The 25296-nt window shown below is 42.6% G+C and overlaps 1 protein-coding gene across 5 annotated transcripts in view; it reads left to right on the top strand.

Annotated features, from left to right (window-relative positions):
- Positions 1–25296, top strand: part of SMARCA2 (SWI/SNF related, matrix associated, actin dependent regulator of chromatin, subfamily a, member 2) — a 176582-nt gene that overhangs the window by 142467 nt on the left and 8819 nt on the right. For 4 of the 5 annotated variants that reach the window (XM_052644454.1, XM_052644455.1, XM_052644453.1 and 1 more), the window contains 4 exons: positions 4368–4585; positions 13133–13186; positions 22747–22852; positions 23373–23474. In XM_052644454.1, coding sequence (XP_052500414.1) covers positions 4368–4585; positions 13133–13186; positions 22747–22852; positions 23373–23474 — 480 coding nt within the window. The remainder of the gene's footprint in view (positions 1–4367; positions 4586–13132; positions 13187–22746; positions 22853–23372; positions 23475–25296) is intronic. The other variant, XM_052644457.1, reaches the window with a different exon arrangement.

Below are 25296 nucleotides of genomic sequence, written 5' to 3'. Positions count from 1 at the left end.
TCCATGCATTGTCTAGAATTGCTTTCGAGTTGCTCCATTCAGTTTTTCTTAAGATGCTCTGTTCCACTGTAAGGGCTGTGCCACGTAGCTCGGTACGCTTGGAGATGCTGAGTGGAAAAGACAGCCACAGGGAAACGGTGCACCCAGAGTTGGCTTGTGGCTTTTGTTTGCTCGTCCCTGTTCACCTATTCATAGTCATGGATCCCTTCTGCCGCTGCCTGGTATCGTGGAGCCTCGCTGTACCCTGGGGTTGAGAAGAGTCAGGATAATGCGCACTTTCTGGACTGTTCATCTTTCACTAAGACATAGTGTGTGTCGGGATGACAGAGGGGGGCATGGCTGGACCCACGTGTGGCTTATTCCTGGGTCTGCCATGTGCTCTGTAAGCTGCAAACTGTTTGCTTTAAAACAGCTAATCCTGTACTACCAACCGTCTCCACGGACCGTGTCCTGCATTTTATGTTCAGAACCTACACACACACACACACACACACACACACACACACACACACACACCCTTCTCCTGCATTTTATGATCAGAACCTACACACACACACACACACACACCGTCTCCTGCATTTTATGTTCAGAACCTACACACACACACACACACAACCTTCTCCTGCATTTTATGATCAGAACCTACACACATACACCAACCATCTCCTGCATTTTATGTTCAGAACCTACACATACACACACACACACACACACACAGACACACACACACACACTGCTTTCTTAACTAATTGAGGAAAGAGCCACTCTGTATCTTATCCTTGAATATCCTGTGTCATGATCATGTATTCTTTAAAAAAAATTTTTTTTTTTAAATTGAAAGAGAAAGAGAAAAAAGGAGGGTGGGGGGAAGAAGGTTGCCATCCAGTGGAGGAAGGAGTAATTCCCAGCTTCATTCAGGAAAAAAAACGCAGGCTGAAATATGCTTAACTATTTTAACTTGGCTGGGGATTTTTATCACCAGAAGGGTTTTTTTCTTTCTTAGCGACTTCGGGAGCCAAATGGGTGCCGTGTGCCTTTAAGGGAAGAAGTGCCTCAGCAAACTTCGCTGTAGTTGTGTCTCACCGTTTGGGTAGGGAAGGAAAGCGTTAATTTCTTATTTGTACACTTTTTTTCCCCGACTTCCTTCCTATTCACTTCATTAAATCTAGAGGCAGTTCAGCATGGGAGCCGTCTGTATGTTGAATTAGGGCTCGCACTCTTGCGCAACACGTCACCAGTCGGAAACTGGGGGTTTGCTTCTGTGATTTATTTCAATATTGTGCTGGTAAAAGGTTTGGAAGGGAATTCTTTGTGGGGTAGTACTTGAGCATTGTGTAGCAAGTTTTGTGTGTGTGTCACTAGCCCCTAGCCCTGAGTAGTGTCAGTGAAGCCAGTTGAATAAATAATTTTTTTTTTTTAAGAGGAGAACAATTTAAAATTTTCCATGAATAATTTTACTTTCAGGCTGGAGTAATCTTACTCCACTCTCTTAAGTGCGAGAAGCACTGGGAAATATTTAGTGAATTGATTTCCATTAGAAAAAGACCCTTAGAAATCCCTGAACATAAAGCACTGCATATGGATGTGTTTGGGGTCTTTGGGGAGGAGGGAAAATGTTTTGTAGTTCTCTGCATTCCTGCATAAAACCTTAATTTAAGGGGAATAATGGTCAGTACTTTGTGTGTTTCCTTGTGATTCCAAACCCTAAATTTAATAAGAATCTGCACGTATTAGCAATTGTAATAAAAATGGTCTCCCTGGTTCTTTTTGCAGTTTAATTTGTTTTCGCTTCTTAGCTACTCCCAGATTTAGAGATTGAGAAGTCCAAATATCACAAGCTTATGCTTTGTTCCATTCTTGCAAAATTTAAGGGAGGGGTAAGAGGAGAAATATCCTTTCACAACTTCCCCCCTCTCCATTTATCCCCCAGAAAAGAAAAACAATGAAAAATTTTACAGCATGAAACTGAAAGTGAAGTGTCACAGTTGTTTGGGATTTTCTTTAAAGAGAATAATATATTGTATTAAAATACTTGAACTTGAGAACATGCACATTGCTTTTACTTACATGCATTTAATGAAAGAATTCTTTTATCCAAAAAAAAAAAAAAAATCATCTTAAACTGCTCCAAAACCACGCAGCCTATTTTCTTAAAGCACTAAAATAAGCTTTAAAATACAAAAAAAAAAAAGCATACCTTTTTTTAAAAATAAATTTGAATATTAATTTGTTTTCTTATTGGCTTAATTGTTCAAATGTGAGTAAGAATGAGAAAGCACCTGAGCTAAAAATCTCTAATTCTGCTGCCTGGAATAATCAGGGGGAAAAAAAAATATGATAAGTAGTTGTCAATATTAAAACAGGCTGAAGGAGGAAGGCTTCGGGCCTTGTAGTAGGTAGAATGAAACAGCAGATTTGAGTCTCCACAATCCTTTCAGTATTAAATTTTCAGTAAAATAAAATTACTTGTATATGAAAACATAGCCTTTCCCCAGCTCTCTTTTTTTTCCTGATCAGCTGATGAAGAGACTAGCAGCTCGCTGCTTTGCTGGCTTGTTAATTTTATCCCCACTAACTGTGATTTCCGATAGCCGGCCTGCTGATAGTGGTAAGGTAAATATCCTTTTTCGTTGCCGTCTTGAAGATTCAGTAGAACTACATCCCAGGCATGTGTAGGTGTGTAACACATCAAAAGCCGGTGTTCTCCGTATTTCTGTGTGTAACTGGGTGCTTGAGGAGAGCAATACCATTAACTGTTGACAGCCTTGCATGCTGTATTTATTATTAGCATGTTCAGCCTCCAAGATTTGCGGGACAAATTTCCTTTTCTTAATCTTCGCTTTAGCTGCAGTGTGTTTAGCTGTATAGTGGGTGTCCTGCTTTTAGTCAGATGAATATTAATGAAATAACGTGGAGCTTTTTTTTTTCTTCCTTCTTTTCTTTTTCCTCATAACTCATCAGACCTTGCCTCCTTCATAGTGGTTATCTGAACACTGTAGGATCGTGATGGAAATTGTCTTTTGATTATTAAGGCCTGGGCTCAGGCTGTCCCTTTAGGTTTCTGTCTGTGTGCATGTTGCTTCTCTGGGTTTGCACATTGGAAGATGCATAGAAAGCCTATTTTTTTCTTTTCGAAATCCCACTGGCATTTTTAACATGCTAGGTTGTTTTGTGTTCTGCACCAGGTTTTCTTCACAAAACCTTTCTTTTTCAGAAGGCATTGTACATAAGTGCAAGAATTTATGTCTGAGCTGTAATCACTCTTTATATTGATTGTTATACTCACATGATCATAAATATTAGCCATGTTTGGTGCTGTGGAGAAATGAAGGTAATTGCCTTATGATTAGAGCTCTTTTCAGCTACGAGAAAGGATTGATTAGCATTTGCATACTGGAGGCAATATTGAGAGGCAGGAGGAGCAAATAACAACATCAGTTATTTTGTGTGAGAAACCAATCTCGATATGCAATTTAAAGGTCTTTTTAAAAATTTTCTTTTCCATGGTCAGATTTTGCCTTATCTATTGCTGTTTTTTTCTTTGCAGTTTTTCCTTTTCCTTTATTTTCCTTAAGTTTTGAGATTAACCAGGAGGGGAAAAAAAAGTTTAAACTTCTGGGGCTGTCACATGGATCTCTTAGCCCTTTATGAACAGGTTTCTTCTTATACCTGGTTGTTTTTATAGCTATTTTATTATCTCTCTGCATTAGTGCTGCTGGCTCTGGTTTAAAGCAAGCGTTTGCAGGTAATTGGAAAAAAGTGTTTTTTGTTTGTGAGTGTGTGTGTTCTTTATCGGATGATTTAAGTGCGTTTACCCAGGAATGTGGCTTTGTACTTCCCGTTTCTTGTTTACTCATTGCTATGTTAGAAGAAAATCTGGATGGAATTTTGACTTACGTTGTGAATCATGAATAAATTGATGTAAAACCTCAAAGAAGAGAAGGTCAAAGCTTATATGAATATAAGGATGCAATCTTAGGGAAATTTTTTCCTTATTCACCCCTTGTTTCAGTTTACCTTTGACTCTCTACAGAAATAAGACAATAAAGGTTCTTTTTCCACATCGAGCTGAAATGTCATTTGGTTTTAGTTATCTTCAAACACTTAAATGTATAAATCTCTTCATATTTGTCACATTCTTTGCTATTAGTGTTTCGGGCCTTCGTGTATTTTGATCAGGAAATAAGACTTGGGTTAAAGATACATTTATCCAATATGGTGGTTTTCTATTTTTCTTCTTACTTCACTGATTACTGTTAATTTCTGCTTTGTTTGTTTGTTTCATTTTATTCTAATTATCTAATTTTTTTTTTTTCTTTTTAGTATTCTCTTGTCTTGAATTTTTCTCCTTCGTTTCCAATTAACAGGCCATTGAAGACGGCAATTTGGAAGAAATGGAAGAGGAAGTCCGGCTTAAGAAGCGAAAAAGACGAAGAAACGTGGATAAAGATCCTGCAAAAGAAGATGTGGAGAAGGCCAAGAAGAGGAGAGGTCGCCCTCCAGCTGAGAAGCTGTCACCAAATCCCCCTAAACTGACGAAGCAGATGAATGCTATCATTGACACTGTGATAAACTACAAAGACAGGTGAGCACCTCAGTCCCTCACCTCTGTCGTCTTCACCACGGCCACGCGTGCTGCCGCCTGCAGAGCACGCTCTGTTAGGGTGCACACTGGGCTCTTAGGCCCTTTCTACCTCCCGTTTTATGGTTTTTGCTCCAGGGGTATCAGTAAACTTGGACCCAATTTAGAGAGGCTACACTTGATATTTTGTATGATGTTTTACCAGGTATTATGTAAGATATTTGCAAATAGGAGTTTAGATGACAAAATTAAAAAACAAAACAAAACCCTAAGGGATTTCCAAAATACCATCATTTATATGGAAGGATTGGAAAGAGAGTGAAATTATACCTTTGGCTTGAGTTGTTAGAGGGGAAAAAAAAGTCTTAGCATATTTAAGGTGAATATTCACGTTAAGACTTTGTTTTAAACCGAACTGATGCTTCCATCAAAATACCTTGGAAGGAAAGAAGAAATGGTATTTTGATGGAAGCATCGGTTTGGTTTAAAACGAAGTCTTAACGTGAATATTCACCTTAAATATGCTAAGACTTTTTTTCCCCTCTAACAACTCAAGCCAAAGGTATAATTTCACTCTCTTTCCAATCCTTCCATATAAATTTCTGAGCACTTGTTCAAGCCATCTCCTTCTTCCTAATAACCCTACCTAAAGAGGATGGTTTTCCAGCAACTTTATCTCTTTTTCATGAGATAAAGGAACTTTTGAAAGTAAACTTTGAGAAATCTGTACCAGACACTATCTCCAGGCCATTTTTAAACAGTAAACAATTATTTGAAAACCAAAGTAAAACGTGTTTTGGGGTGTCAGGCAGCTGTATGTAGTTGATAAATTAGGCTACATTTTTGATTTGGTTTCTATTCAGTCATCATGTGATGCAGTTTTAATAGGAAGATCACATCTCATTTCAGTTGAAAAAACTGATGAGAAAAAATACATTTTATGTCTCTAGGTTTCATAGTGACATGAATCAGTTTCTAGCTACCAGAAACGTTTGACATTAACTCTGTTGCTCTGTATACCTGGAATTGTTTACCACAAATAAGTTGTGCTTTTAGTCCTTCATTGTAACTTTATCACATGTTTTTGTAAGAGGAAGAAAACCTCATCATAAAGATGAAGTGGAACAAGCAGGAAATTTTCAACCATGGGGTTTTATTAATAGCTCCTTACAGAAAATATAAAGACTTTCTCAGAAAATGGTGAAAGGGGAATAGGAGCAAACGTGTGTGAAGAGAGTCTGAATTTCTCGGTCCTCTTTACCTCCCAGGCGTCTCGGGTTCACTTCTGCTTACTGTTTTCACTATTTTCTTTTTCTTTTTTAAAGTCATTTCCTTTGAGAATTCTAAAGTGGCCACAAAGGGCGGCCCCGTTACATCACGTCTGGATAAGACGTTCATTGACACGGGGGAGTGACAGTAATCTAGGAAAGGAAGTTTGGCCACGAGATCATTCTTTGCCCAGGTGAACACGCAGACTTGTAGACCGAGCATCAGCCGTTCTCTCTGTCAAGTCTCTGTCCCTTCTTGGCTACACTGGTAGGTTGGCTGGAGGCAGAAATGGTTTCCAGGAAGTCAGTTTGGACACTTACACCTTAATGTATTAGCTCCTGGCATAGAGAGAAATAAGTAGAGGGTGTCACTCTGCATATACCTCTAACTTTTTGCCTTTGTCTCTGGAGAGACACGTCTGTGGCTTTGACCAGGGGTGCCTTGATGTTTAACAGGCATTGTGTTCATTACCTGCTGAGTGAGCCTAGGTCTGCTGGAACACTGAGAAGAGCCACAGAAGTCCTTGGAGGTTTAGAAAGTCCTTTTATTCCAGGTGATGGCTGTCTCCTCCTTTCACGGGATAAAAGAGGTCACCACCCGGTGAACCACATACTGCCAACAGATTGTTTCATCTTTCTTTTTTTCTTTCTTTCTGTTTTAAAGCAAGCGCATAAATCTAGCGAGAATTCTTATAAAGCGTCAGGGTTCCCCCGCCCCACCAGCATCACCACCTTCTTTGAAACATCTGAACGTCTGGCAGCAGCACTGTCCCTAGGCTCCTCTAAGGTACCCGTCGGAGCAGAGAAGTGGCCATTGCCCCCACTCCCCCGTGGGCTGTCCCTCTCTGGATGGCCACCATCCCCACCGGCCGCTGTCATCCCTCCAGTGTGGAGTGTCGGTTGTCATTGGTCATTGTATTTTTCGTTCCTGGCTCATCTCACTCGCTTTGATCACCTGCCAGCTCCGTAACCTTTTGGGTTTGTGATTTGCTGATGCACAGGGCCATAGGCTGACAACTTTCCCAAAAACCACCCCCAAATACAGAGTCATATGAAGTTCTGTCCCTTAAACCTCAGCTAAGCATAGCACAGTAGTTTAAGCTCTGGTCTTGGCTTAACTACCTGCATTCCAATCCGAACTCCACCATTTACTGCCTGTGGGGCAGCTGGGCAACTGACTTAACCTCCCTGACCCTCAGTTTCTTCATCCACAGAATGGAATGATTACTGTACCTCCTTCGAGAGGTGTTAGGAGGATTTGATGAGTTAATATAGCTCTTTGAACAGTTTAATTATTAATAATCAGCCTTTCAGACTATTTATAGCAAATCAGGTGGGTGAGCGGAGCTCTGAGCACCATAAAGAAAACGTCCTTGCTCATACGATTTTCATACTGTTATTTCCAAAACCAGGAACATGCAGTTTCACTGGGACTGATGATGGAGCATGCCTTTGGTTGTACTACAGAGAGAAGATATTTAAATATTTCAGCATGCAGGCATTGAATCATTTGTTTTTTTTCCTCTTTCATTGGTTTTATTTATTTTACTTTTCCTTAAAGTACCTGTTCTATTAGCACGCACATTTAGGTATGTTCTGGGAAGTACATTCTACATGTTTCATATGCATTTCGTGTTAGTCATCCTCTAGAAAAAAGGCTTACTCTATGTTTTTTATGTCTCTTACCAAATTTGGCGCTCAAGTAGGAGTCACTCAAATTAGGAGCGCCTTTAATTAGATACATCATATTTTTGGTTTTAGAAAATGCTGCAGAGAAATGTACTTCTCCATGTGTTGAGATTTTTGCACCAGTAAAGTCAGTGACTAATATAGTAATTCAACCTACCTGTGAAAGAAATACCACCTGGACTAACCTCCTTCCCATCACCTCAGTCAAATGTTAGGGCTCTGACAGTCCTGAAGATTAATAGAATATTAAATAAGAACTGGCATCTATATTTAACTAATATATAAGAATTAATTAGCTCTTAGGAGACAATCTTTTTTTTCCCCCAAAGTTCTTGCATGATTTCGGGACAGATGTAGCTTTATATTTTTAAAAAGAACAAGGGTAATTTAAGTATCTACTTGTTGCTTTTGTTTTCAGTGCCAGACCTAATTTTTTTAGGGAGGTACTTTTCAAAAATGTGACACCCCCCGCCCACCCAGAAAAAAGCCAATAATTCTATGTGACACAAATATGAAATCTTTCTGCAGTAGTCTCTACTAGAGGTAGCAATGGTCTGTTATTACCTTTCTCACATTTTATATCTCCAGTAGAAAACTTGATACGAAGTAGCGTTGGAAGGCTTTGGTTTGATTTATTAAGCATGCTTGCATAGAAAGCTTTTAAAATTGTACTCTCAGTTAATATGATATTTAACCTAAGGATCTTTACTTCTTGGAAATGGGACTTATCCCAGTCTACATCTGTACCCTCTAAAATCGCCCCTGTGAAGAGATGGAGAATAAGATGGTGAAGAATGGGGTCTGCTGGAGCTATTCCAAGTCTAGAGGCATGGCTTATAGTTACTTAGATAAGAAGGGAGTTTCCTAGAGGGGATTCTTAGTATTGAAGGGGTTTCAGCTCTGTCTGCTCCAGTTTCCCGGCTGTGTCTCCCTGTGTGACCCCCAGCAGACTATCACCTAACCTCGTGTGGACATGCCCAGCCTCAGCTCACTGTGTCAGGAAGCCATTCACGACACCAAAGGACAGCCCTAAACACGACAGGCATTTCCTATATTAAGACAGACTCAGCCCTCTGACTTCTAGCTATTTGTTCTGCTTGGAACTTCAGAGAGTCCGTCTTCTCATTCTGAGAAATAGCCTTTAAAATATGCATAAACATATCAGCCTCAGGCCATTCTCCTTCAAGTTGAAACGCCTCACTTTGCAGTCTGAGTGAAGCCTGGACTTGGGCCACCCTCGTCCCCCTCCTTAGACACGGTTTGCTTCCTTAGTGTCCCATTAAGAACATGGCACCCAGAACTCCAGAAGGATTCCCATGGCGGCTAGTTGCAGGATGCTCGGTAGCCTTCTTTTTCTGGACACCAAAATTCTGTTACCGTCACTCAGGAACGTGTTAACTTTCTCCACCAACCTTGACTCAGAGTTAACTCCCATTGAAAACCTGGCTTGCTGAAAAACTTACTCCCCTGCAGCATATACACACATTTCTTTTCTCATGTGAATGCTGCCAAGGTTAGCTAGCCTTCAGCTAACCCTTTGACTTTTGTTTTTATCCTATATCTACTTATTCTTATTCCTATCTAGTTCCATCTTACTGATTTTTGTCCCATCATTCTAGTCCATTGATGTAACACTGAGTTTTATGCCTTAAGAAAAAAAAGACGCGTTGACTTGTTTTCCCAAGTTGTTGCTGTAAGCTATGGTTTGCTATAAGCTATTGCCGAGAAACTTCTAGAGGGCAAAGGACACGTCCTCTAAAACATGCCCCTGAAAATCACTTAAGGTTGATGTGCATTTATTAATCAGTAATCTTTAAAGTTGATAGACCATCTGTGAACTTTACATGGCCATGCTATCATGTCACCTACACTCATCTCTCCTTTCTCAAGGTTATCAAAAAAAGTTAAACCCAAGATATACTGTGTTTCTGGCCTCCCCAATCCATCAACCTAGAAACCCTGCTGAAAGAATGAAATGAGGTTAGCTTGCCATGGCTTTCTCTCAGAGACCCCCTACCAGTACTTAATGATGTTATTTATCTTCTCTAAATAGCCCTGTGGCATCTGAATAATTTCTCCGAAATTTTGACCTGAGGTCCACATCAAGCATAGCCCTCTTGAGTTTCCCTTCTCCTTTTGAAAGCGGGACATTTGCTTATCTCTAGTCTCCTGATTCTGTTTCTGTTCTCTGTGATTTCTTAAACATCATTAGCAGAAGCAATCTACTTACTCTTTCAGCATGTAATTAGTTTGCAACTGGACACTTGAACTCATTTGAAGTGGCTTGATAGGCTCTATCTACTCTCCTATCAGTAGCTTTTGTCCGACATTTCTTATGCCTTGCTTTTCAAATCTGAGCATTGTTCACATTCCTGAAGAATCTGGAAACAGGGTATGAGGAGGTTATTGGCACCTCCTCCCCCTCTAGCAGCTGTTTGAAGACTGGCAGGAGCATTCCTTGAGGAGGGGCCCTGCTGTCTCCAGGGGGTCTGGACTTTAGGTGCAGCCCCCAAGAGGGACTTGGGAAGCAGCGGGGAGGTGGGAGACACCTGCCTAACCCTGGTACCCAGCGGGGCATCCGGGCGGTGGCCGAAGGGCGCTTTTCTCCCTGATGCCCTTCAGGCTCTGCTCTCTTCCCCCAGGCTAGTCTGTCTTCTTCTTGACCCTCATTTTAATAAACCCTGATGATATCTTTAGGATTGGTGGAAAGCTTCAGCATGTTCTGAATCTTAGCTCTCCCCAGATTGTAGAAAATCATTTATTGATCCTGGAAATATTAATTGCACTCCCGCCCCCCGCCCACCTCCTTTCCAGCCTTGAGTGCCAGAGGGTTAAAAAACTCAGGGTACTTGCTTCCACTAGCTTGCCCTGCGGTGGGGGAGACGGTTCTGAACAGGCAAGCGGCCAGGGGATTTCTGGGAAGTAGGGGTCATGTGAGCCCCTTATATAAGACTATGATAACATTATCTGGTATTTATGGTCCCTTTGGGGGCGTCCCAGGTGGCTCAGTGGTAAAGAATCTGCCTGCAATGTGGGAGACACGGGTTCATTTGCTAGGTCGGGAAGATCCCCTGGAGGAGGAAATGGCAACTCACTCCAATATCCTTGTCTGGAAAATTCCATGGAGAAAGGAGTCTGGAGGGCTACAATTCATGGGGTAGCAAAGAGTTGGACATAACTGAGCATGCACACACATGATTCCTTTCAGGGGAAAAATATACATCATTATCACATTTACTTGGGACAAGAGAGCCAGCATTTTTACCCTAGTACATTATAGTACCTTTTAAAGGACTTGAGAAACCGCAAACCCAAGGACCAAGAGTGCTTGTTTAATTCCTGTACACAGACTCCTTTTTGCAAATGGAGAGTCTCTTGCAGCATTTCCCTAATGAGTGAGGCTGGGCTACTGTTTTAAAGGGCCACATATAGTCAACCCACACTCCAGAAGGGATAGACTCTTCCTTTAAAAAGTTCCCTTTTCTTCTTTCAATGTTTTCTTTCCAGAGTGCTCTACCTGGAGTGCATTTAGGTATTTACGATATCAAAGGCTTTCCCTCAGTTATCATCATCCTGAGGCTTCCCTCCAAGATGGACTAATCACACCATTGTTCATACTGTCTTTTAAGATACATTTATAGGAACATACGTTTTTCCCCTGGAGAAGGAAATGGCAATCCATTCCAGTGTTCTTGCCTGGGAAATCCCATGGACAAAGGAGCCTGGGGGGGTTGTAACACAGTCCCTGGGGTTGCAAAGAGTTGGACACAGACTGAGCACAGTGTACATTTTTAAAGCCAAATCATACCATTTTTTAATAAGCTTTTTTGTTTTGTTTGAACTTTTTTTCCCAGTCAGGTTGCTGACCCACATAGGTCTGTCCTTCCACACTCCTTAACAGGATCATTTGAAATTATTCTGTTGGTATCTCCTCGGTTCAGAGCCTCCCTTCCCCGATGAGCTGTCATCTTGGTCAGTCTCAGGTCCAGGAACCATGCGCCCGCCCTTCTCCAGGGTATCTGCAGCGTGTCCTGGGATGTGTCTGCCGTGCTATATGTCATTCCCAGAATGTTCTTCACTCTTACATATTGTGACACCACATAGTCTGTTTCAGCTTCTGTATCCCCTTGGTTAAGACCATCACCAACCCAAGATCCCAAATGTGTCATGAAAAGAGCAGTCCCAATTCTGTGCCTTATTCCTAACATCCCCTTACACACAGTTTCCTCAGCATTTCTCCCAGGCCCTTCACTGCTTCTGTGCCCTCAGCCTCTGTCTGCATCAGGCCCTCACCCTCATCACTGGCTGTGTGTGGGATGGCCTGCCTTCTCTCAGAGACATGGAATCCCTCTTGTCAGATGGTTACTTAAGAGCTCGCAGTAGCTCCTCATCGCCTCACCGATGGTGACCAAACTTCCTACCGTGGGAAGGACAGTCTTCCATGATCTGGCCCTAGGACCTTCGTGACTTCATTTTCCACCATGCAGCTTTCCCTTGTGTGTCACACATTCCAGCTGACTCTGCTCTTCCAGCACAGTCTTGTACTTTGGCTCCTCTCTCCTGGGTTTATGCTTCGCCCTCTCTGCCTTGCTTCCCGCTCTCCTGGGGCAGAGTGGGCCATGTCCCTGAGGACGGACGTGTACGTGGCTGTACATGGGCTCTGTATGCCAAGGGCACCATCTATGCCTGGAGTAAGACCTAAAGGGGATGTGGGGTTTTCCCAGGTGTGTCACACGTCTCAGCTACTTCTCTGAAAAAAAGTGAAAGTGTTAGTCACTCAGTCATGTTTGCCTTTTTGCAATCCCATGGACTGTAGCCCACCAGGCTCCTCTGTCCAGGGAATTCTGCAGGAAAGAATACTGGAGTGGGTAGCCATTCCCTTCTCCAGAGAATCTTCCTGACCCAGGGATCGAACCTGGGTCTCCTGCATTGCAGGGAGATTCTTTACCATCTGAGCCACCAGGAAAGCCTACTTGTCTGCCACCACACAAAGGGACACCAGAGGGGCAGTTTCAAAATCCTCAACTGAAGAGGCTTTCCCTAGAGGCCAGGGCCCTCTCTTGTGTGGTGGTTGGCATTTCCAGTTGAAGATCAGCTAGAGATTAACTCTGTAATCCGACTACCAAGATGGTGCTCAGAAACCGAGTTAGGGCTCAGGGCCCCCTCTGGGTGCTGACTGCTGTAGCAAAGTACAGCATCCTATCTGATGGGCACAACAACTGTCTGAGGTAAGTACTCACCCCATTTTACAAATGAGGAGCTAGACTCGGGTAGGCTAAAGCTGCCTTCCTAAGGTCACCCCCACACCCACCAAGCAAATGCTACTGTCTCCCACTGCTTCTAGCACAACTGATGGAAATATGTAGAGGGAGATGGGACCAGAGTAGCAGGCATTGACTTGTTTGGAAGAGGCAGGAAAAGTCCCCAGTCATCTTGCCAGCAATCCCCTGAGGTGGGCAAGGCAGGTAGGTGATTATACTGAGGCGTGAAGTGTGACATGAACCGCCAGAGGTCGCCAGCCTAGGAGGAAGGAGCCGGGCTGGGATGAGGACCCAGGTCTTCTGACTCGAGTGTTCTTTCTACTCTACCACAGGTGTAACGTGGAGAAGGTGCCCAGTAATTCTCAGTTGGAAATAGAAGGAAACAGGTCAGGATCTGTCTTGTATTCCTGTGTCTCTAAATACAGGTATCCCTTGGCCCACCACCCGGCCTTCGAAGCAGATCCCTCCAACGGCCTCCTGATCGTCCCTCCTTGTAGTGGGCGATGGAGGCACAGATGTTCTCGAGCACCTGTTGCGGCTTTTGTTCGTGCTGTGTTTCCATTTGGGCGTGTCCATCCTGTAAATGCGCCTCTTACAAAGGCATCAGGAGCCGCCACCAGCGGGACCCTCCCACCAGACATGGGTTTCTGTCGCCTGCCCTCCTCTCTGAGCGCGGCTTCTGCCTCCCATCCCGCGGGCCTCTTAGCTCTGCGCTGTCTCGGTTTGAAGCGTAATGCAAAGCACCGGGTGCTGTGCGCGCGCGCGCCCCCCGCTGGCCGACCCTGTGCGGTCACCTGTGCGGAGAGGGTCACCAGCTTGGGTTCAGGGCGCGACTTCCAGGCTTACCCGTCGCCTGTGGTCTAAGCAGCCTGTTTAACCTTCGTGTGGCTCTGCTTTTGTCGGGTGGAGAGCAGAAATGCTTTTCTCCTGGAGACTTTGTGAGAATGAGAGGATGTCAGTTGGGAGAGAGGGGTGTGCAGCCATTACAAAGGGTGAAGAGTTGTTATTAGTATAGTGAAAATAACTTCTTCCCCCTTTTGGTCAGCCTGTACTTAAAAAAAAAATTTCGATACCGTATTTTGCCGTCATGTTCCACTTTGTCAGTTGCCTCAATAATGTCCCTTATGGCGCTTTCCCCCCCAGTTTGGGGCCAGAAGGAAAAAGAATCCAAGCGGCATTGCAGAGCAGATTACCGTCACCGGCTGTGGCACTCCCTCTGTATAGGGAGGTTAAATATTGGGTGATTCATACCCCCTATATCTGTATGGAGATGAAGCTGTTGGACAAGATTGTCGGGTTTTTTTGGTATTTCTTAGTTAACAGTGATCAATCCTGGAAGCCAGACACACAAACCATACTGGGTACTAAGAGGTGTCAAGAATGGTGTTCTGTTTTTTCCACTATGAGAAAGAACTCAGTCTGAGTTCGAATTTCAGAAGTGAAACAAGAAACACTTGACTTCTGGAGTCTTGATATGAACCAACATGGTAAATATTTCCACCGTCGGGATGTAGAAAGGAAGCTTTATGGTCTAAAAGGCATAATGTAGGCTAAATGCCTGGTGCGGTGAACAGGAACAGGCAGAAGCTCCTTCACCCCACTGCCCGGGTTCCATCAATATAGTCATGTGACCATGAAAAGAGGATTAATAACTTTAAAGGGTATTAAGAGCCCCCAGGGTCATGCCTAGGCTTTCTGAGGAGACGACATGACCGTATATAGTTAGGACCCAGATAAATCTTTTGACTGAAGATACATTTAAACTGCAGCTTCCAGAGGCATAGAAGGGGGTGACGTTTGCTTCCTCGGGACTCTTCCAAGTCTGTCTGGCCCCTTACTGTCGCGTATGCTGCTTCTCCCCAGAAGCCCGAGTTTAAGACATGTTGTTCAGAGCTTGCGTTATGATTAATTTTTAAAAATTCTTTAAAAAAAATCCCTCCATGTGTTCAAAAGCACTGAGCATTTTCTACATGTCGGTCTCTGTGTAAGTATTGAGAATGAGGCGGGGGAGGGATGAGTAAAATGAAATGCCTTAAAGCATAGTTGGAAAGAGTTATATAAGGGAATAACACAGATCTGTCGTCTGAATCGAGTGCACGTGCCAGGTGAGAGGGTAGGCGCGGCAGAAGCCAGGTCAGTCGGTGGCTTGTGGGAGGAGTAGAAATCCCCCCAAAGTAGCTAGGGGTGGGGTGGGGGAAGCAGGGTGGGGGTAGCGAGGTGAGGAGGCCCGTCTATGTTAGGCAGCCAGGGAGGAGGCAAAGAAAAGCGGGACCCTCTCTAGAGACCATACACCTCTCAGTATGGCTGCGTCATCAGGTGCAAGGGAAGCGGGGCATAGCACTGGACAGGGCGGCAGGTGTGAAAGCAAGAGGACAGGTACTCAGAGGTGTGATTCACAGGACTTTGGGGCAGCCCAGAGGTGAGGTGGAGGAGAACTTGATAAACTCCTGGTTCTCTGTCCTGAGTGGTAAATGGATCTGGTGAAATTTACATTTACAGAAATAGGGCTGAAAAAGGTGGTGGCCTGTGGTACATACTCCATCCTAGGAAATCTAAACTCTCTCCATGGCTATTAACAGCCCTTAATGTTGTGATTATGTTGTTAGTATTGACTATCCCTTAAGGACCAGCCAAGAAGCTCTTTTAGACAAAATTTATTTTTAGCAACATTGGCACCAGACATTTGGTATTTCTTTAAATGGGGGAGGGAAGCTGTGACCAGACCTCAGGCTCAAGCCGGACCCTTTTCATTTAATTAGATTACAGAGAAATTGCCATGAAATACAAGCATGACCAAGTGGAGACAGAGAATTTTAGTTCTAGGTGAAGAACCTTTCTTCACTTACTCAGTTTGGGCACTGTGGGCTCAGAGACAGGGCTGGCAGTCTGTCTTGCATTTTCCCCTGGAAGAGGGCATGGCAACCCACGCCAGTCTCCTTGCCTGGAGAATCCCATAGACAGAGGAGCCTGGCAGGCTGCGGTCCATGGGTCCATGGGGTCACAAAGAACTGGACACGACTGAGCGACTGAGGACTAGTGTACTGGCAGTGTGAGTGAGGAAATCAGAGCTTCGGGTCATGTCCCTGGCAATGCTTTTTCTCAAGAGTCTAGTCCTCAGGTTAGTCCTGGGGCTTCTTGGACAATTGGCAGTGTGGTTAAAGCCCCTGAGGTGTTTTTGCTACAAAGTAGCCAATTGAACTTCCTTTAACTCAGCATTCCCCGAACTCATTTAACCAGCGAAGACCCTGTCCAAGAAACACTGTTAATGATCCATTAAGCTCGCCTTCCATAGGGGCACACGTATCGGGAAATGAGGGCTCAGAAGTTGCATTTAGTCCTGAGAGTCAGCTCAGGGAAATGTGGATACCAGGACTTAATTTTGTCCTCCTTAAACAGTACTGATACTCTCAGATGTGTACTGGGATATGCCGCTCTTTGCCTCCTGGTGACTTGACACTTACTAATGATGCTCAGCCAATTTAAACCATGTACAGCAGGTGGGCAGCCCACAAATAAACTTGGCCCATCCGCTTTCTGAGGCACAGAAGGCCTCCCCGGGGCTCCGAGCTTCAGCCTAGCCCAGGAGCCCAGGGTCTCTGCCTCTCAAAGCTTCAGGACAACCAGCACAAGCGACCTCTCTCTGAGGCAGGGAAAAGCCCCAGCTAGAAACAAGGAAACTGATTTTCTTACAGGGCTGATAAGCTGTCTTCAAACCATTTTCTGTCTTTTGATTTTAAAATGGATCGTTCTGAAAGAGGACTGTTATTAGGCATAAATGTTCTTGTATATCCATAGGAAAAATATCCGCCTCGTTTCTTTAGAATCACACCTCACGTGTCTTCCTTAAGAATTTCCTAAAACGGCCATTAGAGGAAAAAGCACTCTTGGGGTGATTGCTACAACACACAGGCACATCCCTTTAACAGAGTGACATTTGGTATCTGCAGCTCAGGTAGAGAGCGATTTGACTTTGTTTGCCTGCAAAAGCTTTGTGCTTTTTGAGCTTGATCACAATTCAACCAAAAGCTTTGAAGCGTTTGTTTTGGTTTTTGGTTTTTTTTTTTACATTATGAAGTTAGAGACCTGGGGAGAAATTGAAGGACAGAATATTCAGTGGAAGGGAAGGTGGGTTCTTACCTTTGGAAAGGAATGCTTCCTTTGAGTCACTTCTGAGTCTCCAAGATGAGGTGACAAAAGCTGAGCAAGGAAGCAGCGTCTCACTGAGACAGGTGGACAGTTAGAATTCCGTGCCTCCACCTGCTGTGATGAAGTGTCATGGGAAAGAAAGAGAGGAAACTAGATGGCCCGAGTCAATGTTTCTAAAAAGCCAAGTGGCAGATGATGAATCTTCTCAGTCATCTCCTCAAAATGCTTGTCCAAATACACAATAAATAAATAACACTCCAAACCTCATGTCCTGGCCATCGCCTCTGCTTTGCTGTAAGTTCAGTGAGAACTTACTTCGTTGTAAGTTCAATGAGAAAATTCTGAAGGAATAGATTGGAACTTTATACAGTAGATTCTGTTAAAATCTACTTTTTTAAGATAGAAAATTTATGGAATTATTGTTCTATTATTCTATTTATTTGGCTTTATATGGAAGAGTTAAAAGGTGCCAGGTGACGAACTGTGCTGTTTACGGTGACATAAATAATACTTGGTCATATGCCCCTCAGATGACGTTTCTCTGGGAAAAATCAAATTAGATTTTTTACTTATAGCATGCTTTCAAAGAAGGTAACCCTTGAAAGTGTTTGAGGTCTACTTTATTTATGGATGACAGTATGGTTCCAAATCATATTAGATTGTAAATCTTCATTTTGTTGAACAAGAGCACATTATTATTAATGTTATGTTTATGCGCTGACATTTCTCCTTCTGGTCCTTAGTTCATGCCTTTTAAAAAACCTAGTTGAATGGGTATTGCATTTACAATTTGATATCCTGTTGGTTTTTTTCCATTGAATGTCATACTGAGCATTTTCCTGTCTTTTAAGGCACATAATTTAAAACTACATAAGTTTAGATTCTAGCATTCCCTCACTTGTTTTTTCCCCTAATTGTTTAGCATATTGACTGCCTTATTTTAAATAATCCTGTGATGAACATCTTTACATGTACATATAATATACATATATATATATCTTTATCCATATTTCTGCCTAGAGTAGATTACCAATCACAAAACCATACATCAGAGTATGATTGCATTGAAGACTTGTTAAAGCCTTAGTGCTTTTCTTATTGAACTGAGTGAGCCCTTTAAGTCTCCTAACTTTGGGGCATTTACCTTGCATAAACCTGGGGTAACCTCATTTTGGTTGATAGGCACATTATATATCTAATCCTTAAACAACCCTTGGGGTAATTTTCACAGCTATCCATTCCACTACCAAAAGCAAGTCAGCCCACATCCCATTCTCTTTTGGTATTACCTCCTATATGCCTCAAGTAGCCGGGAAGTCAGATTCTCAAGCTTGTTGGGAGTTACAGTATTGTCCGTCAGTACTCAGTAAGATTCGGATGAGAGGCCTCAGTAGAGAGTGCAGAGTGCAGGTGCTCTGACCCCTACTATATGACTGGCTCAGGTCTCTGGGGGCTTCCCGGATAAGCAAAGTGCTACTCAGATCTAAGTGCATTTTTAAATGGTATTTACTAAACCCTATAGGAATCTGACCCTACAAAAAGAAACATGCTTCCACCTACTGCCCTCCAGTGCTGACCCAGTTTTTATGGTTTTCTTCTGAAATGATTTCCCATGTTTGACCCCTTTAGGACTCTAATAATTTTCTGTGAAACCTTTCCAACTACAAGTGGGTGTTCTAAATCATGATGATATCTTATGGAGGCAAGAAAACGATACACTTTTATATTCATTCATTAAATATAAAAAAATATAAACAAAACCTATTTCGGCTTTAGTTAAGATTACTTTCCAGAAGTATCCATTAGGAATTCTTGTCGGTAGATCAGCTTTGGCAGGTAAAAACACAAATCATGAAGCAGCCAAAAAAAATTTTTTAAAGGACCCTTAACCACTAGCATTAAACACATACTAGCCAGCATTTTCGGAGAAGGCGATGGCACCCCACTCCAGTACTCTTGCCTGGAAAATCCCATGGACGGAGGAGCCCGATAGGCTGCAGTCCATGGGGTCGCTAAGAGTCGGACACGACTGAGTGACTTCACTTTCACTTTTCCCTTTCATGCATTGGAGAAGGAAATGGCAACCCACTCCAGTGTTCTTGCCTGGAAAATCCCAGGGAAGGGGGAGCCTGGTGGGCTGCTGTGTCTGGGGTTGCAGAGTCGGACATGACTGAAGCGACTTAGCAGGAGCAGCAGCAGCAGCCAGCATTTTAAAGGAGTAGGTTTCTAAGCTAGTATTACAGTCTTATACACTCTTCCAGCTTTACCTAAACTGTAATCAGAGGTAGACCTGATATTTATGTGACATTTATAATGTCTGTAGTCATCATTTTTAAGTCATAGTAGTAGAGATGTGAAATTCTTGCCGTTCTGTTTATGGAGGTAATGGGAGAAAAACTGGCTCCCAGATGAAGCACAGCAAAGCAAATCTCGTGTGTGTGTGTGTATAAGCATGTAAACTCTACATGCAGGACTTGCAAACCACCATTAGCATAGTGGCATGTAGGGCTTTTCCATCTCATGTACCGTGACAGCAAAGCCAGGTGTCTCTTTGACCTCGAGAGGAAATGTGTGTGCCTACCAGCACCTGCAAACTCTGTTAAATGCAGTGGGTTCCTTTATCTTTGTATTTTAGGTTATTCTCCTTCTCCACCCCCTACATCTTATAGGATCACGTTTCTTATTCTGTGATAGACTGTTGTATGAAATAGGTGGGAAATCAGACCATTTTGGAGGAGGGGGGCAGGTATCACTTTTGCCTTGGCAAACAGCACATTTGGAAATAATAATTTCTGCTCAAGCCTTAAATGTATAAAATGACATAATGGAAAATGCCTTGGGGGTAGGATAAGAAATGGAACACCTTCTGCAAATCATTGTACAATTAGTCCATTGTTATGTACTTTAGGGGAAAAAAACTTCCTGGCAGTGAAGAAAAAAAGTATTTGAGAAGGTATATTGAAAAAGCATTTGTGCAGCTTAAGTTTGAGAAAGAAATGCCAAGAATTCAAAACTCTGTCAGGCTGCCTTCTTTTTTTTTTCTTTTTTTAACCTTTTTAAAAAACCTTTAATTTAGGGGAAAACAAGTTACCGTAACATTAGCAAGTGGTCCGGCTACCTCGTGCATTCTATAGGTTATATAAAAGCTGAATGTCCTTCAGGACCACCTGACATTTCCTGCCTGGGGCTGAGATGAGAAGTATCCCCTCTGATAAGACGATGGGGCAAGGGTTCTGACTGCATGTAAAGTGTTCCCATGCTCTGTGGAGGAGAGAGAAAACCCAGCATACATAGAATTAAGTTCTGAGCAGCAAGGTACCAAGAGTTGTTTAATATTGAGAACAGTTTCTTGATCCTGGATGGATCATGGAATATTTGAAGGGAGTAAAGGATAGAGAACATTCTAGCCATGGAGTAAAAGGTGGGAGACTTGGAATTTGTGATAAAGAGGGGATCAGCTGACGTACTTGGGAGTACGCATAGAGAGGCTGTTCTGACCAGAAGAGTCACATTAGCAGGACAGATGGGGTTTGCAGAGAAGGAGCTGAGGAGGGCTCTGAAAGCCAAACTGAGGGGTTTGAATGGAGATGGTTCTAGTGAAACCACAAGAAGGTTTCCTTAGATGGCATCCAGGTCTTCCTTCAGCTCTGGTCCTTGGTTCTTTGGAGGTGTTGGGGGTGGGGGCAGCATAAAGAAAGTGAGATAGGAATATTAAGCCATGTGAGCCTTTGTTTTTGAAACTAAGTAAATTTATGTCATTTTATAGGTATTGGTCCTGAGTTTCAGAACATTCAGCTGTCTCTTTTATTGAGCATAGATAACTCTGGACTTGTCTCCTTCGTAGGTTCTAGAATATGTCGTGGGAACAGGACATCAGACCAAGATTGTTTGAGCCATTCTGTCCCTGATGAAAAGAGCTTTACCACACCCTCAGTGCAAACTGCTTCTTTCCTACTTCTCTAGTAGCGCAGATGAAATTGAGAGTACGTCCATCACAGGTGTACACAGCAAAGATATACTTGTAATCCGTCAATAGAAAAATGACACCATCTGTTGGCAATGTAGAAAATGACACTGAAGATGTCACTGAGGGTCAGGTGTTAAATCCAAAATTACAAAGAGGTCTGACTGTTGCTAGGGTATAAAGAATGCCAATTATAAACAGAAAAATGAATATCTATAAATTCCTCTATTGCCTTTCAGATATTCATTTACAGACTGGTGAAATGTTTGTGTATTTAAGTCTCAGAATGGGAGAAAGAAAAACAGAACAGAGATTGTGGCCCTGTGTCAAAGGTGACAGCAAATGAAATGGTTTTTTTTCACATTCTATGTGGGGTAATTTATGGTGGTACCATCACATTTCTCAACCTCAAATGGGAGGAAGGGGTGGCTGAGGGTAAGCAAACAAACACCTTAGTTCTTGCCACAGTAATCTTTAAAATCCAGCTTCCTATCAAAGTGCGGTGTTCTTATACCTCGTGGGTTGGCCCCTGGCTTCAGTATTCATGAGGCCTGTATATGCATTAAAAAATAAAAATAAATACTGACCCAGTATCACAGAAAAACTCACCCATCCCTTTGACAGGATTTTCGGTTAATTTATGCAGGCCCCTTTGCACTTCAGCATTTTCCCCACTGGTTGCTAGGCAACCATTTGAGTTACTGCGCATGCCTTTTTTATGATAACTGTCATTATGATTATTTTTTAATTATACGACTGGGACTATAGATTAAAACAGCATATTGTCACTCATTCTCTGCTGCTGCTTCTAGCATTCCCACACACTCCTCGGATTACCTTCCAAAATTTACATGGCAGTGATTTATATTTTTTTCATGTATTTCTGGCTTCACAAAAGAAGTGGAGATGGCATTGTAAGGAAAGTGAGATTTTTGTGAAAAATGGCTATACCATATCTCCCAGGCTGTTATTGATCTAGATACGCTCGGTCAGAAAATAGGATCCTGAGCCTAAATTATATCTTCTTCCTTTGATTGTGTCTGCTGCTAACATTAAGTAATGTTAAATGCTTATATTGTATTATAGTCTGTTTCTCAAAATTACAAAATGTGAAGACTTGTTGCTATTAAATGTGCTTTCAAATAAAGCTACCATAAACTGGGGGGGTCTGGGGGGAAGGTATAGCACTGATCCCAGGAGCATGAAGCAGCCACACTTGCTAAATATGTTTGTTTTTTTCTGCGCAAATTACTTCATACGCACAAAATGGAGTTAGGCAAGATGAAGGGGTTCCTCCGGCAAATAATAATAAAGGTACGTGTGGTTCACAGTGTGTAAAAATGCTCTCAAAGGAATAAGACTGCAAAGATAAGACAGCCCTAGTACATACAGAAGCTTTTCATTTGAATTTCCAGAGGATGTTCTAACACACTATTTTCTGAATATACAGTGACTATGAAAACAAAGGGGTATGGAAAGAAAGCCAGTGTTATTTTTTTTATAACCAATTCAATTATTACTCATTTAGAAATGGAATTTTTGGTGGAATGGGATATTTTAAATATTTGTATCAAACTGAAGAGGTTCACTCTGTGGATTTCCCACACATACATGGCAGAAGTGGAGACCTGCTGGTGTTTCCGTGTGATTTTGAAGTTAGCACCAGGGACATGAATCTCTCATAGCGTTAGTGGTAGGATTTCCTTTGGTCTGAAGAGCCCCATGTTTCTATGCATTGGCTGCCATTTGCTTTTTTGACATTTTCTGAAAAGAATACAGGTTTGTCTCAGTAGTGTGTGACCTGTTATGGTTCTGTGTGTCTCCCCCACCCTACAGTTCAGGGCGACAGCTCAGCGAAGTCTTCATTCAGTTACCTTCAAGAAAAGAATTACCAGAATATTATGAATTAATTAGGAAACCGGTGGATTTCAAAAAAATAAAGGTACATCTTTTGTTTACAAACTTTTATTTCTTAAAGTAAATAAAATAGAAATGTAAATAGGTTGGAAAAAAATCATAATTATTAGGACTCGACAGTGGTGACCCATCTTATTGCCACTGCCCCACACCGGGGCCTGGCACTAAAAAGGTCAGCATGTTCCTGTGCCTTTAGGTGTACGTTATTTAATCATCATATTGAGAGCTCATATTGATTATACAGCATTTTATTTAAGAAGTCTCAGATTGTTCCCATGATCCCAGTGCCCTTACAGGTTCCCGTCATATGCTCCTCACTGCCCCTTGTAAGAAGGGTGGTCTCTGTGGATGGCGCCCCCTGGAGTTGTGTAGCCCCACCTTTCTGGCAGGACTGTCTACTGGGAAGACAAAGGGAAGATCAGGCTTTGTTAACCAAGTACTGATTGTTGTATTTCTACCTCCACCCTCCCCCACCCCTGCGCCGCCACCCCCCACCCCCCCACCCCCCCGCCCCCCGACTCTGTTTTATCCAAACTTTCCATCAGGAAAGAATTCGTAATCATAAGTACCGGAGCCTGGGTGACCTGGAGAAAGACGTCATGCTCCTCTGTCACAATGCTCAGACATTCAACTTGGAGGGATCCCAGGTGAGACATGTTTAACCTTAAACATGCCTGTGTTGTTGTCAGTAAAATATTTTCATTTGCTACCACCGCTCCTATCCTGGCAGAAGAAAAGGAAAAATAAAAGCCTATCTTTCCATGCTACTTACCTAAGTAAGTCAATCGAGGCCTTGGCATTTTTAAATTAATGCCAGCTCCTTTGTACCATATCCATACTAGTTTCTACTTGTGCTTCCCTTTTAAGGCCTGGCTTTTAACCAGAGGAGGAATTTAAGTTAATAACTTAATATAACGCCTAAAAGCTAGAGGTACAATCTTTGCTTTTATAGAAATGGTATATTTGGTTATATTTACCTTGGGTTTTCTGATTGTAACTTTGCCTCAGGAGCTGAAACTGCTGTTTTGTTTTAGAACAAAAATTATATAGCAAAAACAACCATCCCCCCTAATTGTTACAAAAATGCTTTTTATCAGGTCAGCTGCAATTCTCTTTACTTTCTTTCTCTGCAGTTAGTGGGTATAAGAGTCTGTAAGTGTTTCTATTAAAATAACTAAGTAGGTAGAGGACACTCTCGCTTTAATTACACCTCAATTTCACTCACCTTTTGTAGGAACTCTCCTTTCCCCATCTATGGTCTCATACTTATGAAGCAGAAAGAACATGAAGGCAGGCCAGTGTGTCTGCCAACCAAGGCAGTGTTAAACCACCATCAAAGTCCTTAGGCCTCTTTCCTGATTGGGCTTTTTAATCTTCATGTCAGTTCCAGTCACTAAATTGGAGAATGTGGGCCTCCTCAGAATGTGCCTTGAACAGACTATATACCTTTCCAGTTAATCGGACTTAATATTAGTGTTATTTTGACCAAAACAATAGGTCTTGAAAGCAAGCCTTCTTCAAAGAAATTTAAGGTGAAAAACTAGGACACAGTTAAGTCCAAGAGTCGATACAGAAGCGTTTTGTGAATGACCACTTAAGGTTTGTGGGTAGACTGGAGGTTCTTTACAGAACTGTGGCTACATTGTGATATTCACCCTGACCCACCACCGGCAGTTTGCCACACTGCCTCACCCCTGACCTGGGGTGATAAATGGCCTCTCGATTGGCTTCCTTCCCAGGCCCACCTGGATGTTGGTTTATCTTTTTCTAAGCACCTTCTTATTCTGTCCACCTACTTCCCACCAAGCTTTGAGCTTCCCCACATACTATTAAAATATAGAATGAATTTCATCGCCATAGTTTGCTTTCCGAGGTTATATCCTCACTCTTTGCCCTTATCTCCTGCTGTTCCTCAACCTAAACAGTTCATAGTCCAATAAGACAGGTCCCGTAAACACCCACTTCCCCAGATACACATGCAGTTGTAGGAAAGAATATAAATAGAGTGCCTTGATAGTAACATCTTGCATAATAGTCATTCCATGTCATAACCAGGAAATTGATGATGGCTCCATCCCAGACACATCTTTGCGATTCTTGCCTCCCCACCTTTTCCTTTGCTCCCCTTTCCTAAAAACCCCTCTTTCTGACCCCTGATAGGATCATCCTCACCTTTAAGATCCAAAACTAAAACACTACAGCTAAACTGTAGTGTCTCTGCCGAAATTCTGCCCCAGCGGCCCCATCCCAGTGTGTCTTCTTTACCATTTTTAAGTGTACAGCTCAGCAGCATGAAGGGTATTTTCATTGTTGTGCAATAGACCTCCAGAACTTTTTCACCTTGTAAAAGTGAAACTCTCTAATCTTTCCACCAAACACTGTTCTACCTTCTCTTTCTATGAATTTGACTATTCTAGACAGCTCATAAGGGAATCACACAGTATTTGTCTGTCTGGGCATGGCTTGTTA

This window comes from Budorcas taxicolor, chromosome 8 (genome assembly GCF_023091745.1).
Source record: "Budorcas taxicolor isolate Tak-1 chromosome 8, Takin1.1, whole genome shotgun sequence".
NCBI lineage: Eukaryota > Metazoa > Chordata > Mammalia > Artiodactyla > Bovidae > Budorcas > Budorcas taxicolor.
The sequence above is the reverse complement of the archived record's forward strand: the minus strand, read 5'-3'. Positions and strand labels throughout refer to the sequence as shown.